Genomic DNA, 17,113 nt, shown 5'->3' with positions numbered 1-17,113 from the left:
GACACTGTCGCATCAGACGTCTGAGCGTCACACACAATATCTGGGTGTAGTGTTGTGCACGATGTCAGCCCCTCTACCCCAATATTTTTCCAGAGTCAGCACGCCTGCGTTAGACTAGTTCAGTAGTAGAGCAGATACCTTCAAGGAATCGCCAATGTGGTGCCCTTAGGCACCAGTGTGCCTGCCACTACCTCCCATGGCACCTGCAAAAGGCCTCAGTAAATACCCCTTCAAAAATCCACAATGTATGCGAGGATGTTTGCTCTTCCAGCTCTGTTTCTGTTTGCACTGACTGGGTCTCTCCTACACTGAACACCTGCCTTAAACATTTCATGTGATTCCAGTACTGAACACCCACTCACCTTCTGAATAATGGAGAGGTGCAAAGAGCTTCTCTCTGTTAGTGAGTGTAGTAATGGCTGATGTAGGTTCTTTCACCCACACTGATGCATACACGTACTATTTTGTGGGCCTGTCCCTTTCTACTCTTTTAGATCTGACAGCCTTTTTGTGCTATGCTCCACCTCTACAGCAGCCATTTTGTGCTATGCTGTGCCCATGTGGCAGCCATTTTGTGCTATGCCATGCTCCATGGCAGCCATTTTGTGTTATGCCACAATTCACTGGCCCACACAAAAAGATGGTTGACCCCTGTCTTATTGGCAGAAGGTCCCAGGTTTAATTCTTGGCATCTCCTATTTAAAATAAAAGGATTAGGTAACAGGTGATTTGAAATAGCTCTACTCAAGGCTGGAGAACCATTGCATGTCAGAATTGGCCATTCTGTGGTAGATGGACCAACAGTTTGACCTGGGATAAGGCAAGAATGCTGTTTTCCATCAAGACAGTGGTGGTCAGTGTATTGCAGTACCAGGAGTGTTGTTTTGAGGTGTGAGAGACCCACATTCAAATATCAACTTAGCTCTGTGGTCCTGGGCAAGTTTCATTTTCCTCAGTTTCAACTGGCTTACAGGGCTGTTGTGGAGATAAATGATGTGGAATTTCTAAGGCACATTTAAGAGTTATCTAGAAATGGTTAATAAAAAAGGCTGAAAAACTGATTCCTGACTGGAAAAGATTCAGTTGACTTGCAATAATATTGATGTAAAAGCCATATATCCTTCCAGCCTTCAGTCTGCAGTAGTGTAACACAATGTTCCTACACATTTTAATGTCAAGAGCAAAGCCTATCAACACACTTGATTTAATTACATTTTTGTCACCTAGCATGATGTCACAGCAGCTTAAGATGGAAAAATGTATTCTCAGGTAATACAGCTTTAAAGAATTAATCTAAGAATGCACATTATAATGCATGGGTTACTGCAACCCTTCGGTGAAAGGTGCTGCTGAACACTTGTAAGGACAAGGAGTCCACAAACGGTGCTCAGGATGGGGATCATTTATGTCATGCTGGACTGTGGAGATGCTTGGAGCATGTCCGAAATGTGGTGTGGTGACAGAAATGTCTCAGCTTCCCAACTCCAAGATTAGGAGGACTAGCCTGCTGTGGAGGTGCTCCAAGTGCCTCAGAGGCGGAGGAGCATGTCAGGGATGAGCTCCAGCCCTCCTTCAGAGTTTGGAGCTAGAAAGGGAGGTAGACAACTGTAAGTAACCTTAGAGATGCCATGTCTATTCCACCATCACTAAACCAAATAAAATTTATGGTATTTACATGTAAAAATATTTCAAAGGTACTTAAGGTAACGTCTCCTGACTAACATCTAAACAGATAGTCCTGTTAGTCTGTTGCTGCAAAACAAAACAAAATTCTGTAGTCCTCATTAGAGTTTGGTTATAATCCTAACTTTCCCAGGAGAAATCTCTGTTGGACTTAATAGGACTTACCTCTGAGTAGACATGTCTAGGATTGTGCAATTGCAGTTTTAAGCTGCAGTAAACACACAAGAGTGTAGTTACAAGGGCATAAACTCTATTAAACTATGAGAGACTTGCTTCTGAGTAAATATGTAGAGGATTGTATTGTTATTCATTTATTACAGTAAAAGCATTTTTGAATCTGAGGAAGTGGTCTGTAGACCACAAGAGTTTATGACATAATAAATGTTATCTCTAAACACACCAATCATTTCTTCTTTGAAATTGATCATAAATGCATTCATTGAAAAGGTGTGCAAGTTGATGACTGTAAAAAATAAATAAATTGGGGGGCAGCTTGAATTAACATCTTTGCACATGAGGCTAATGGTTTAAATGCACCAAAATAAAAGAGTGCTGCAGCTTCTTGAAGGTCCCCTGCACAGACAAGCCTAATTACAGTTGTGTCAGCCAGAGCTGTTTGTTAGCCTTTTTCCTTTTGCATTCCACATTCCTCGGTAGCTTTTTATTAGTGATGGTGGAAACCCACTTTGTAAAAACAGTATGCCTTCCATCCTGATCTACTTAGAAAGCCCACTGATTTCAGCGGAATTTGATTATGCTTAGGAGGAGAACGGCGGTCTTAGACTTGCTTGCTGCAGTCCCTGCTCTGCTTTTTATGCTCATAGTAAAGCTGTAGTAAAGAGTGAGATTTAAAAATAGAAGGATTCCTGTGGGAGGACATCCGACTACAGCTCTCAGGCTGCCTGTGAGTGGAGCTCCTTTCCTCCTATTGTCAGGCAACGTGATTTTCCTTTGCAGCCATCGAGGGGGTGCCTCTAGTCGAGATCCCCCTTCCGCAGGCAGACTTCTCTCCCAGTCTGCAGGCCCCTCGTTTCCTCCCCTTGGCTGACCTCTGCAGCGAAGCTGTCAAAAGCTCCTAGAGGCGTCTTTCCCGACTGCCTGGCAGCCAGTCATTCAGGAGAAAACCTGCCCCATATTAGAGTTCAGCGAGCCCATGACGTCACCCCCGAGGGCCTAGTTGCCATATATGGCTATCAGCTTGGGCGGAGCTTCCCGTTTCATGGCTGCTCCGGGCCTACGGCTGCTGCTCCCGCGCAGGCGCCTTGTTAGCTCTGCAGCGAGCTGCCGCTTTGCCACACAGCGGGGAGAGGCCATGGCTGACAGACTCGCGGCCAGGCGAGCGTTCAACTTGAGTTTTGCCCTTGAAACTCAGGCTGTACAGTGTGAGGTTGCATGCGGCCTGCAACCTGAACGCTCTTATTAGGTTTCCCAGCAAAGGGCGAGAAGCTGGCTCGTTTTGCAGGAGCGGGAAAGGACCCATCACCAAAAGATTTCACCTCCATTTTTAGCCGAGAAATCTTCCCAGGGTGGAAGTTGTTTCTTCTGCGGCGATGCGGCCTCTTTCCTTTGAGCTATTAATAATTGAGAAAAGGAGTTTCCTTTTGTGCACTGGCCTCCAGAAGTCAAGTCAGCCAGCGCAGCCTCAGAGACAGATCTTTCACCACCAGAAATAGTGACAGCTGCCTGTTCCAGATGTGCGGGGCTGATTGCAATACAATGTATTTAAGCGCCGCAGGGGAAAATAAATAAACCCACGTGATGGTAGAATAAACATGAACAACGAGTTCAAATGCAAAAACAGGCTAGGATAGTGCAATCTGATCCTATGCATGTTTAGTTCAGTGAGGATTATTTCCTATGCAGTTAGTTGTGCCTAACCCCACATAGAACCTGGTGGTTACATACCTACCTATGGGTCTTTCCTCCAAATCAAGGAAGAATTAAAATTCCCAAATATTTTTTTCAGATGTGTGCAGGTATGTTTAACCAGTAACTGCTGTTTTTCCTATGATTCATATATGTGTTTAGTTCTTTTCTGAACCAGTGGCAATGAGTTCCACATATTAATTTCTTCCATCTAGTTTCTTTTAAACCTGATATGTCTATTTCATTGTGTAACCTCTATTTTTGTCAAGATCACTGGGTGATCTACAATATTTATATTAAAACAATCAAAACAGTCATAAAATAATTACACCAATCGCAACATCTGCATTCCTACAGCAAATGAAAGGTGAGGTCCAGTGTAGCGCAAGCAAGCATACGTACATGCAATAGTGGTTTACTCTCCAGCTCTGCAACATCCCATGACTCCTAAATCTGTTCCAGAGGGTTGGGAGCAAATTTGGGGTGTGTGAGGGGGCTGAAGGGGGGATAAAAGAAATTGGAGGTACTGTCATGCAGCTGAATTTCTGTTGAGTGAGTGGACCTCATTGCATGTCATCCAGAACACTTAAATTTTAATTGGTCGCACCAAACAACTGCACTCAATTCCCCCCCCCCCCCAGGCAAGGCCTGTTTGAAAAGGCAAGTCAGTGATGAAAACCCACTAGTGAAGGTGCCGTATGTATCTTCAAGTGAAAGGACAAGAGACAATAAATGTGTCCGCAGCAGGTTGGAGCTGAAGCAGATTTATATAGGCAGAGTATTTATTTAGGTTCTAGTTCATTATGGAGTTTTATAGGCTAATCTCAACACCCTGAATTAGACTGGGTGGCATATTAGCAATTAGTGGAGGTCCCATGAGCCTGAGCTTTTTCATCGTTGGACTAGGGGGGAGGTTGCAAAGTCTTCTAAGTCCACTGAATACAATCCTTTCCTTCTGATCCATGTAGGTACAATATGGTTGCCATACATCCAGAATTTCCCGGACATAGCCAGTATTCAAGGACATATATAAAGAATGGAAGAAAGGGGAAATCATGAAGGAAGAGTATACACAAGTAGCCAACAGTTGCAGGGGGAAGGTCAGGCAGGCCAAAGCTCAGAATTAGCTCAGGCTTGTAAGAGAGGTTAAAAATAATAACAGTTTCCTCAGCTATGTAAGATGAAGAATAAGCAAGTACAGCACAGTCGTACCTTGGATCCCGAATGCCCTGGAACTTGGACGTTTTGGCTTCCGAACGCCACAAACCCGGAAATTATTGTTCTGGTTTGTGAACGTTCGTTTGGAACCTGAACATCTGACAGGGCTTCCACGGGTTCTGATTGGCTGCAAGAGCTTTCTGCAGCCAATCAGAAGCCATGATTTGGTTTTTGAAGTCATTTTGGAAGTCGAACATTTTGGAAGTCAACTTCCAAGGTACGACTGTAGTAGGTACTCTGTGTGGAGAAGACTGAGAAATGCTGATGGGTGACAGAGAGAAGGTGGAGAACTACTTAACACCTACTTTGCATCTCTCTTCACCCAAATGGAAAGCAGTGCCCAACCTGGTGAGAACAGAATAAACGATGCAAGGAGGGAGTTGAAGCCCAAGCTATAAAAAGAGGTGGTAAGGGAAGACCTAGCTACTTTAAATTAATTCAAATCTCTAGGCCTAAGGCCTGATGAGTTGTGCCCAATGGAACTAAATGAGATTGCTGATGTAATATCAGAGCCTCTGTATAAATTTGAGAATTACTGGAGAACAGGTGAGGTCCCTGCAAACTGGAGGTGAGTGAATATTGTTCCCTTCTTCAAAAAAGGGAAAGAAGAAGACCCAGGTAACTACCAACAGCTTGACGTCAGCACCAGGAAATGTCCTAGAACAGATAATTAAATGGTTGGTCTGTGAGCACTTAGAAAATAATGCTGTGATTGCTAAGACCCAGCATGTGTTTCTCAGAAACAACTAATGCCAGATGAATCTCATTTCTTTTTTTTAAATATAATTACAAGCTTGGTGGATCAAGGGAATGCTGTGGATGTAGTGTATCTTGATTTCAGCAAGACGTTTAACCAAATCCCCATGATATTCTTGCAGAGAAGCTGGTAACATGTGAGCTGGATGAGTTAACTGTTAGATGGATTTGTAGCTGGTTGACCGACCAGACCCAAAGAGTGCACCCGAATAGTTTCTTGTCATCCTAGAAATAAAGAACAAGTAGCATCCAGTTCTGGGCACCACAATCTGAGAAACCTTATGATGAACAGCTGAGGGACCTGGGTTTGTTTAGCTTGGAAAAGAGGAGACTGAAAGCAGGTATGATAGCCACGTTCAAATATCTAAAGGGCTGTCAATGGCTCTAACTCACAAGAAAGGAGATTCCAACTAAACATCAGGAAAAACTTTATGACAGTGGGAGCTGTTCAACAGTGGAACGGACTCCTCAGAAGGTGATGGACTTTCCTTCATTAAGGTTTTTAAGCAGAGGTTGGATGGCCATCTGTCATGGATGCTTTAGTTGAGATCCTTGCATTGCAGTGCATTGGACTAGATATCACTCAGGGCCTCTTCCAAATCAACGAATCTGATTCTATGCTATTTGCTTCCTGCATCTGCTAGTACCAGCTCTATAGACTGTAAGAGACAGCAGCTCAGCAATGAAGTCCTGGCCTGCCAAGGACTAACATCTGCCTCCTTTGGCAGCCATTTCCAGGCCAGGAGATTCAATTCTAGAGTGGCAGTTTGAATATCTGAGCACTGGGGCGGCAACGGGGGGGGGCATGCTAACATAATTACTCCCCCAGCACCCCCTACATCTGCCAGCAGAGCCAAAAGCTGTGATAAAGATCAGCACTAGCCTTTTTGTGATTATACACACAGGGTGCTATTAAACTAAGTTTTACTCAGAGTAAACCCTTTTAAATTAATGAACATGTCTAAGTTAGGTCATTAATTTCAGTGGTTCTACTCTGAATAAAACATGGTTGAGTACCACCCAATGTAACTCTTGACTATTTTACTGTATTTTAAATATAATGGAAGCCACCAGAGGACTCTGGTTAGTATGTGGGTCTAATAGTCCTAAATAAACTTGGGGTGGAGTGGAGCGGTTTAGAATCAACTGATCTCAAAGGTATTAATAAATAATTTTTTTGTCAGGCATCTGAAAGCACACAGTGTTGGGGCCTATTTGGCACTCGCAGGGGAGGGCACTGGATAAAGTTGGTGCAACAACTGAAGAGGTCTTGCTCCTAGGTATCACTGCCAAGCTTCAGTTGCACATGGAGCAGGACTGTCAGTGTTGAATGGATAACGTGGGGGTACACATGGGCAGAGGAGGTCCTTAAGATATCCAGGTCCCAAGGCATGCAGGGTACTAAGGGTAAGAACAAGCACGTTGGGTTGTGTTTAGAAGCTAGCATTGTATTAAACATTGTTCATGAAGCCATAGTCTCATAAGACAGTCAGATGGGCTGAGAGGGGAGAATAAATGTTTATGGATTGAAATGGGAGGGGATTTTTTGTTTGCGCATTTATTGTCATAATTAGTTTTTAGATTCAATTAAATATTTCATCATCAATTTTTTAACTGAGCTTTTTGAGGAGTGGGAGGCAATAAAACATACCAACTGATTTTACAGCCAACATAATAGCATCCCATGGAAGTAACTCTGACGTCAACATTTACACCAGTGAAAATGCCTAGAAGGTAGACCCCAGCCCCTGTTATGAAATCCTAAATCATCCCTCAGAATATGAAAATAGCAGAAGGGGCTCCTGAGCATATGCATCTTGTCACACTGGAGACCCCCAATAGCCTTTACATTTTTGAGGTTAGGAACCAGGGATTCTAGTTCACAGGACTACTTCCCACATATACTTGCACAATGCTGCCTTTATTTAGAATTGAATTATCATCTCCAAGGTCTCAAACTCAAACTATAACTGCTTTACCACCCTTCTTGCTAGACCATATAATTAGATCTTTATTATCAAAACCATCCTTCACACTATGCTGGATAGTGACAACATCAGTTTCCCTGTACAGTAATAGCAGATCAAGTTATGCAGAGTCCTTATCCAAAGCTATGTTTTCATGATTCCCATGTGAGTGGACATTGACACGTTGAGATGGATTCGAAATGCTGTTTTTTTGGCATTAGAATGTGAATCTCTAATACAATGCCTGCTGACATTTATTGCACCCTTAGACTGGCTGGAGAGGAGTGCGTTTTGAGTTAGTACTGCAACAGGGCCTTTTCCTTGTATTGAATCAACACTGCCTTCATTGTTTTGAGGTTGGCTTTCAACTACAGCGTGAGCCATACATGAAACATTCAGCCACACCTCGACATAAGCACTCATTATGGAGGTCCACTCGGGGTTGCTGCCATATCTTCAGGCTGTTCCCACTCCCCTTTTAAAAAGATCTGTTCAGATTTGCGCCATACTTGTTTTACAAGCTGAAGACCCAGGCGCTGTGTGTGTGTGCGCGCGCCTGTAGCTGGGAGAGCGAGAGAGCTCTTGCACATATTTATGTTCTGTATCTTTGTAGAAAAGGGATGGCTTTGAAGGAGCCTGGTGGTGTTGCTGGAGTCTTGTGTAATTCAAGTCTCAATTTCCCCTGCCTTAGTTCCTCCCTCCCTTCCTCGCCTCTTGCACGAGTCTTTTCAGGAAAGGCCGGGAGTGAGGCGGTAGCTGTAGCGAGACCGAGGGCTGCGCATCGCCTCCGAAACGGGCACAGCCACTCCTGTCTCGTTGCTGTTGCCACTGGCACGGTAACATGGGCAGTCGCATTTACTATGCTACCACCTGGAGAACCGGGGGGGGGGGGGGAGAGGAGAGGACACAGATCGTTGCCCCGGAGCGCTCCAGATCGTTGCTCCCAAGCTGGCATTGTTAGGGAATATGGCGTTTGCGAACACAATAAACCGTGTGGAAGAGAGAAGAGGAGCGCGGGCGGGGGGGGGGAGAGGAGGAGGAAAGGCGAGCTCTCCTTTGCGGGTTTTAAAAAATATACCAAGCCTGGCGAAATAAGGGGAAGGAGAGTTGCAAATGTTGCTATGCAGCCCAGGTTGCAACATTTCCCACTCAGCTCCCCCCGCACCCAGCCTAAGACTCGTCATTTTTCAAAAGGAAGTGCACACTCCTGTAACAACAGGGGAGCTTCCCCTCCCGCCCCCTCATCGTGGTGGGAAAGCAGCGCGGATGCATTTCCACGCACCGCAGAGCGTGCAAAGCTTCTGGGTTATTGGAAATACTGTAAGTGCGGACAGAAGGCCGATGAGCGGAGAGGCAGCCAAGAGGGAACGAAAAACCAAGGCGGGCTGTATCCTGCTCTCGCTCCAAAGGGGTAAATCACTTGAAGCGCCGCCATGAAGCAGGAGTCGCTGCAAGCTCCCGCCGCCGCCTCCTGCTCCTTCCCCTGACAGCCTGCCAATTCCAACCCTGCCGCCCAGCCCCCACCCGCTTTATCTGCCTCCACCAGGCATCCCTTCCAGACCCACCCTCCGTGTCACGTGGGAGGGAAGGGGGCTGCCAGGAAACTCTGCTGCTGGCCAGGGAACTTCCAGTGCCCGACTTCCTTTTTGCGTCCATTACGTCACTGGTGCGCGCCGGCGGCCGCGCGTCTTTTCCGGGAAACCGAAGAAGCGACGTGTGGGAAGGTGTTGCTTGAGGAAAGGCGAAAATGGCGTTGTGGTTGCGGGACCTGCTGGCTTCTGGAGCGCAGCCGGTACCTCTGCCGGCCGAAGATCGATCGGTTTGTGGTTTACTCCGCGCTCGTTGCCGGGTACAGGTAAAAAAAATGGGCTCGTGTGAAAGAAGCGGGTGGGGCTTGGTCCCTGTGTGAGGGGCGGTCTGAGATCCCTCGGGGTTGCTTGTGGTTGGGGGCGCGGGAGCTGGGGGCACCCCGCTGGAATTGTTAGACTGCCCTCGCCACCCTCGGTTAGCGTGATTAGTTGCTCGGGGTGGTGGTAGTTGTAGTCCCAAAAGCACCTGGAGGCAAGGGGCTACCCAGCTTAGCTTGACATAATTCCCTTTTGCGTTAAAAGCTGGGTAGGGGGCCAAGCAGAAGGGATTTGGTGCCTTTCCTTACATAGCGAAAGCATCGTGCTTTCTCAGGTCGCACGGACATAACAGAATCTTGCACTTCCTTGACTAATTTAGAACTAGGGTTCATCCTAGCTGACACTCACCGAAAACAATGACTGTGAAGCCGTTGGGGAAAGTGAGAAAGTCCCTCAGTGGTGTTTTTGACAGACATTGTCAAGTACGGCATGGCAGTTAGGAGATTATTAATGGGGCTGATGTTAACTGATTTGGGAAATTATTTGAGGTGTACAGTATATATAATTCAACACATTCAAAGTAGATGTGTTTTCTGCTGCTGCTGCTGCTGCTGTTGTTGTTGTTGTTTTGCCCCCTCCCAAGAGCTTGGACAGGTAGCAGCATTAAAAGTATAACAAAATGGTACGTGATAAAAAGAAGACTAAAGTCCTCTTGACCAAAGATAGTTTTACAGCTCATTTAGAAAGTATACAGATTCTGGTGAATGGAGTTTCACAGTTCTGTGACTTGGAAGCATTTCTTATAAGCATTCATAGTTTCTTTTTGTCTTATCTATTACCATTCAGTTAACAGAATCTTTCCAAATTTTAATAGTGGCACTACCAGTTTGTGACTCAGTGAGATGTGACTCATATTGTGTTCTGTGCTGCACATATTTGTATACATTTACTTCACCAAGTATTGGATCTTTACACAGAGAAGGAACCAGATCTCTTACCCATCTTTTCACCAGCATACAGTTTTAAATAACTTGATTGGAAAATAATCTAATTGCCAGTTACTACATATTAAACTGTTGTAGCATTTCAACCTACAGTATATGTTTAATTCTTTCTGACTTGTTTTTATTTAGGGTCTTCCTGAAGAACACTTCTATATAAAGTGTAATGGTCGACTTGTTAATTCTGAAGATGTGCTACACGAAGGAGCTGTTTACAGCCTGGAACCAAGACTGTGTGGTGGAAAAGGAGGTGGGTTCACGGTTGCAACTTTGTGCTAAATAATTAGAATACTGTGTAACTCTGAAAGTGGAAATTATAATATGTTTCTTTCATTGCAAGGAGCTTGTAAATGTAGCTATGAACTAAGCCTGGTTTCTCAAGCTTTCCCAGAATGAGCTGCTTTCTGCCAACCTTAAAGTGTTTAACCTTCCCTGTGTGTAACTGAGCTAAGAGTAATTCTATGCAAGCACAAAACATTTTCTTAACTACATAGATGCAAAATAAACTTAGTGAAAAATCCTTAACATAGATCTATCTTAAATTTCTGCATGTAGCAGTGGGAAGAAGACAAATATAAATACAAAAAGGTGAGATCACAGTCTTGATGAGCCTTTCCCAACCTGGTGTCAACCTGTTTCGGACTACACCTTCCATCAGCTTTAGCATCTGGTTGGAAAAGGCTGATTTTGAGTAGGCATCCTTGCAGTTTAACATTCCATTACCAAATAATCTTGCTATAGTGTTCTCTTATTCTTACCGTTATGCTGCTGACAGCTTGTAATTCCCTCCTAGGTTTTGGATCTATGCTCCGAGCGCTTGGTGCTCAAATTGAGAAGACAACAAATCGAGAAGCTTGCAGGGATCTTAGTGGAAGGAGACTTCGAGATGTTAACCATGAAAAAGCGTGAGTCGTTTATTTCTCACAGAAAATTCCTCTCAGAAATGCAGACTATTAAATTTTTTTGCAGGCTAGTAGCTTTTGTGTGCTTATTTACAAGGTTGGTTAAAGCAGTTAGCCCCTTCAGACGCCCTTATTACATTATATATAAGGAGGTGAGCAACACATGTAGAATTGCAGAACAAATGCTTGGAGTGAGCCTGAGATAAGTATTGTGGGATTTTTATTTCTGCTGCAGTTTGATTGGTCTGGCTTGAACTTTGGTTTTAATTGTTAATTTTACATATTTCTGGTCTTGTGAAGGGCAAACTAGAAATATGCTACTTAAAATAACTTTCGTGGACAAGGCATGTATTTACCCTTCCTGGCTTTCTCTGCAGTAGTTAAACATCTGGAGGATTTTTATTTTCCTTTCTGGTGTCTCATTGACAGTGACCCCTGCCAAACCCCATCAATTAATAAAGACAAGAGTAATTTTTTATGTGTTTTGGAAGGAAGCACATGAAGATGTTTTCTTGTGTTTTGTAGGAAGATGGTGTTTTTAACACTCACAGCTTTTCACGCAGCACATGGTTTAACTAGGGAACTCATTCCCAGTAGTGGCCAGCAACTTGGATGACTTTGAATGAAGATTAGACAAACTCATGGAAGGCAAGGCTACTAGGCATGATGGCTGTGCTCTTCCCCCACAGTCGGAGGCAGCAATGCTTCTGAATAAAAGTTGCTGGAAACCACAGGAGGGAAAGAGTGCTCCTGTGCTTGAATCCTGCTTGCTGGTTTCTCACAAGCATCTGGTTGGCCACTGTGAGAACAGGATGGTGAGCTACATGGACCATTGGCCTGATCTCCTTACATTCTTAATTACAGGTGGGCAGACTCATGCCCAGCTTGCAGGCTTCCCACAGGTATCTGGCCAGCCGCTGCAAGAACTGGGTGCTGGACTAGATAGCTGTTAGTCTGATCAGCAGACTAATCCTCTGTTCTGTTCCACCTGGAGCTTTTCCTCCCAGCAGTAGGCGGAAAGAGTGCTTGATCCGGAACTATCAAGCCAATGGCAGAGTGGACACATGAAAGTGCATGTAGTGTCATGTGGTTTCTTCTCTCTTAACAGAATGGCTGAATGGGTGAAGCAGCAAGCGGAACGTGAAGCGGACAAGGAGCAAAGGCGTGTGGAAAGACTGAAGCGTAAACTTGCGGAGCCGAAACACTTTTTCACGAACCCAGACTACCAGCAGCAATGTCACGAGATGGCAGAAAGGCTGGAGGATTCTGTTCTCAAAGGTAGCACAAAGAGCATCATTGGTCGTTATGCTGGATTACGTATCTCAATTGGGCCCTTAATTAGTTGCAGCTAAATAGCCTGTCATTATGATGGTCTGGTGTTGAAGCGTGTGCCTGTGTGTTTGTGTATTTGCCTTGAATTTTCAAACTCTGGGGTGGACAGCTCTCTCCTTGAATAGAAAGTTTTCTTCCGTTATAGGTGGGACTATGATCCAAAGGTGTCTCTCACTCTGCTTACTGGATGCTCTTGTGGGCAGAAGAGAAAAGAGAATTGTCAGTGATTCTCCTCTTCTCCTGTAGCTTCCATTCTACATCCCTCACTGTCCCAGGGGAGGGGAAGGGTTTGCCCAACCCTCCAAAGCAGATTTTCAGCGGGTGGAATGTGGGGTTGCCGAAATGTGCCTCCTTCCTCTTCTGCCTGCATCAGCATCCAGTTTGTGGAGTTCTGCTGAAGGCAAGTCTAGGTCCGCTTTCCCGTCTCTGACCTCTCATGATCACTACCTTTCAGTGACTGAGCTGCTCTGTTACAGTGCCTCTGACCATGCAGGTATTGCCATGGTGTCCTCCTTGCTGTCACTGGATTAGCTGCTTCGGAATCATCGCGACTTGCAAGACTTAACCTGCAGGCATACAGAACAGTTTGTAGAACCTTATGAGTTTGAACTCTGGGGTCTGTGAACAATCTAAGTGAAATTGAAACCTCTTATTTGTGGCAGTCTTCTGCGGGCCTTGGAATGGCACCTCCGCATGCAGATTGGTTCAATGATATCATTGCCTTGTGATGAAAACAACAGTGAATGCTCGTAAATATGAATAGGCTTGTTAAGATTTCGTTTTGGAAAATGGTTGTTGAAAATCAAATTCCTTGGTGTTTATTTTGATAGTTGGATTTCGAGAAATTTTAAAAGGCTGCTGAGATAATTTAGTGGAACATTTCCCCCCCCCCCCCATTACTCTGTGGAAGAGCAATAAAATGCAAAGCAAAGGGGATTTTCAAATTATTGATTTTGTTATATTTCTATCCCACCTTTTCTCCGAAGGATTCAAAGTACACAGTTCTCCCCCTCTCCATTTTATCATTGCAGCAACCTTCTGGGGCAGGTTAGGCTGAGAAATGGTAACTGGCCCAGCATCATCCAGTGAGATTAATGGTTCAGTGGGGATTTGAACCCTGGTCACCCAGGTTCAAATTCAACACTAACCACTATTGTTTGCTATCATCTGCACTGAGTACTGGTGATGCCTTAAATAACATTGTCAGAGCTGAAAAGTAAGCTAAATGAAACTCTGATTTAGTGGGAAATTAGAGATAAATAGAAATTGTGCTTTCATTCCTTAATTCTCATACCTGTTTTTTTATTATGTCATTGTCTGTGTTTGATTTGAAATATCAGGGATTAAATGGAGAAGGAAGAGTTGACTGATTTTGCTCCTTTTCAGGCATGCAAGCGTCTTCTAGCACAATGGTCTCGCCAGAGAGCAGTGAGAGCCGGAAACGGCCAGCTGATTTTGAAAAGGGAGCCACGTCTGAGAAGAAGAAGTGCTTTTGGTGAGCATTACCGTTTGATCCTTCTAACTAGATGAGAAGGTGCGTGAATAAAGATTGTAAGGAAAAGGAGCAGAATTGCTTCCTTTAAAAGGAAGCAGGTGGCCTTAAATACAGTGGCATGGATCCTAAGAACCATAAGCACTGATCTGCTCGTGAAATTAGATTTCTCACTGCCTCTGCTTGCAAGTAATCCATTGGATCCAAATTAATAATCCTCTACAACAGCTCAGCACGTTGAACCCTTTAAGTTCACTGCAGAATGCAGCAGATAAACTAGAAGGAGGCTTATTATAGCAATATTCTGTGTAAGTATTCAAGATGGCAGAGATCCATGGTTTCAGCAGAGTAATTGAATGAGCCCCTTGGAATTGGGTGGGAATAGTGTGTTGGAGGTTTTGTGCCTGTTTGGGCGCTTATGGTCTCCGATTTTCTACTCTACTTTTAGAAAGACTTGCCCTTTTGATACCATTACTGTGATGTTTGGTGACTTCTATGGAATTTTAGTACTGCAAGAGCTTCACTGGAATTGGTCTTGCATTAATTCCATTGGTAGGGCCGGCCCTACTTGGTTGCCTCAGGTGACAGATGTTGAGGAGGTAGTAATGCAGCCTATTCTTCACCCTGTAAGCTAGCCTGCTGCCTTCAGGTACAGTGAAGGATGCTGAAGTAAAATCCAGTTGCCAGTACCCTCAGCTTCTGTATATGAAATTGAGTAGGAAAATGTGTTCTTCATTGCCAGAACTTGCGTTCTTTTCATAGTTGTTGGGGCAAAAGGCTTTTGGGCAAATTGCCAAACCTCTGTGCTTTGCTGATGCTATTTGTAAAAACACACACTTTAAAAAAAATGATTTTCATTTATTGTGGTAGGTTGGGGGTGGAAGGCTTGGAGGACCCTGACAGTTCACAAGACAGCAGTAGCAGTGAAGATGACGACTCACCTGGCACATCAGGAAGTTGCACAGTGTCATCCGGCAACCATGTGAAGATGGTGGAAAGTACAGTACAGTGTCCCAACAGTTCTGAAGATTCTAGAAGCTGCTCTTCAGCCTCTGACGCAGCTGAGAATTTGCAAGAAGAAGAGAAGCATGCTAGAAAGGATCTGGTAGAGGATCCACCTATCACTGAAGCTGCAGCTGTCGAGAAACATGAAACAGCCAGGACAACAAAGGACAGAGATCAGGCGCATGCCTCAGATACGCAGGAACCTGTGAGCCAGTTACAGAGCACAGTAAGTATGATGCTTATTATGTCTGACTAGAAGTTTATTTATATATAAATATATATATTGAAATGCAACTGAAATGCAGTTGAAATGCAACTTGCTACCATTCCCCATAGCTTATATTTTCACTCACAATGTGATGATTGCAATGTCACGTCTCATCCTTCCAGATACATTTTTGGGAGTGGGAGGGTAGGATGGTGGTGGCTATTGTTATTTATTTATTTAGCAATCAATCAGTAGATTCTACTGACCTACACACACACACACACACTCAGCTGGGCCCTGAGAAAAATGCTGTCCCATTTACTGGGCTGCTCTGGTCCATGGGGTCACGAAGAGTCAGACATGACTAAACGACTAAACAACAACAACAACTCTTAACCATAGATCGGGGTGGAGAAAGTGTGGCTCTCCAGAAGTTGCTGGGCTGCAACTCCCATTGGCTGGAGCTAACAACATCTGACAACATCATCTAGCAACATCTGGAGGGTTGCCCAGCCCTGCCACAGAACCTCTTTGGTTAAATTGAAACATATATACAGGATTTTGTTAGATGACTGCAATATCCCAGATTGAAAACATGTAGTTGTTTTTTCCTTTTCCTTTTTGCTGAAAAGCTTTTTGTCTCTTTGGGTATTCATGACACACGTTTAAAACACTGCCTGTTTCCCTTTGTTTTTTGTTAGGAGACTTCAACAATAGATCTTTTGGAATTCAACTCTGTTGCCGAACTGGAAGCCATAGGACTAGACAAGCTGAAGTTTGAGCTGACGGCTTTGGGACTGAAATGTGGGGGCACCCTGCAGGAAAGAGCAGCGCGGCTTTTCTCAGTGAGGGGTCTGCCGAGAGATCAGATAGATCCTGCTTTGTTTGCTAAGCCTTCAAAAGGGAAAAAGAAATAATTTTTAAAACTCTGTTTTTTTTATTTTTCAAGATTCTTCATATTCTGCTGTTTTTGTATAGTGATCTCTTTTCCAGGAAAGAAGAGGCAAATTTGTTCAATCTTTAAATACAGTTCTTATATGAGTAACTGGGGGGGGGGGGAGCGAAAGTTTTTGCCTGCTGACTCATTGTTGCCTTCTTGATTTTTGTGCAAGTCCTGATAGCTTTTGCACAACAAGATCATAGCAAGATGCTATGTTTGTTTTTGGTTTTTTTACGTTGAAGCCTGTTTGCTAAGAGTAGTGAGTGGCAAATGTTTTAAATGCTATAAAGCCGTTTAAAAATAAAAATAAAATTCTAAGAATGGCATTGGGTGATACAGAAGAAAATGAATGATAGGAAAGAAATGCTCTATGTGGTTGTATGAATAGTTAATAAAAGCCAAAGCTACGGACTGGGGGTTGAATCTTCTCAAACCTGATTTTGTGTTTGCGACTGGTGTTTTTAATGCAATACTTGTTGCAAGGATACCGACAAACATGTGAGAGCTGTTATTCATCAACCTGGGGCAGCGTGCCCTTCCAGGCAACATCTATTATAGCAGCAAGCCCATTTTGGGAACAAACATTGTTTAGATGTTTTTCACAAGCCAATGCTGAGGTTTGAGTTAACTGCTGACGAACACCAGATATGCCAAGGCCTACTAATTTCATAAATAAAACCTTAATTCATCTGTAAGTAGAAATAGGCAAAGTGGTGTACTTCCTTCTGTGAAAATTATCCATGGGCTAAATGACTTGCATAACCATAGCTTAACCGTTCATCCATTCTCCCTCCTTTAATCTCTTTTCTCTACCATTTATTTTAAGAAACACCCAAGGAAGCTTCATCTACACCAATAAATCATATAAAATACAAGTGCATTTGCCATTTATTAAT

General features: G+C 44.0%; 1 protein-coding gene and 1 long non-coding RNA gene across 2 annotated transcripts; one reads left to right on the top strand and one right to left on the bottom strand.

The window, feature by feature from the left end:
• Positions 1–15: 15 nt before the first annotated feature.
• Positions 16–4,816, bottom strand: LOC310674728. The gene is made up of 3 exons (XR_014509742.1): positions 4,762–4,816; positions 3,952–4,045; positions 16–1,585 (listed from the first exon to the last, which is right to left on the bottom strand). It is a non-coding gene; the product is annotated as an uncharacterized lncRNA (long non-coding RNA).
• Positions 4,817–9,152: 4,336 nt separating this feature from the next.
• SDE2 (SDE2 telomere maintenance homolog) lies at positions 9,153–16,655 on the top strand. The gene is made up of 7 exons (XM_083433632.1): positions 9,153–9,345; positions 10,471–10,588; positions 11,132–11,243; positions 12,349–12,518; positions 13,959–14,067; positions 14,935–15,295; positions 15,979–16,655. The coding sequence occupies exons 1-7, from the start codon at positions 9,238–9,240 to the stop codon at positions 16,192–16,194; spliced, it is 1,194 nt and encodes a 397-aa protein (XP_083289758.1). The 5' UTR covers positions 9,153–9,237; the 3' UTR covers positions 16,195–16,655.
• Positions 16,656–17,113: the final 458 nt, after the last annotated feature.

The sequence above is a fragment of the Podarcis tiliguerta genome (assembly GCF_965153285.1).
Source record: "Podarcis tiliguerta genome assembly, chromosome: 3".
Lineage (NCBI taxonomy): Eukaryota > Metazoa > Chordata > Lepidosauria > Squamata > Lacertidae > Podarcis > Podarcis tiliguerta.
The sequence above is the reverse complement of the archived record's forward strand: the minus strand, read 5'-3'. Positions and strand labels throughout refer to the sequence as shown.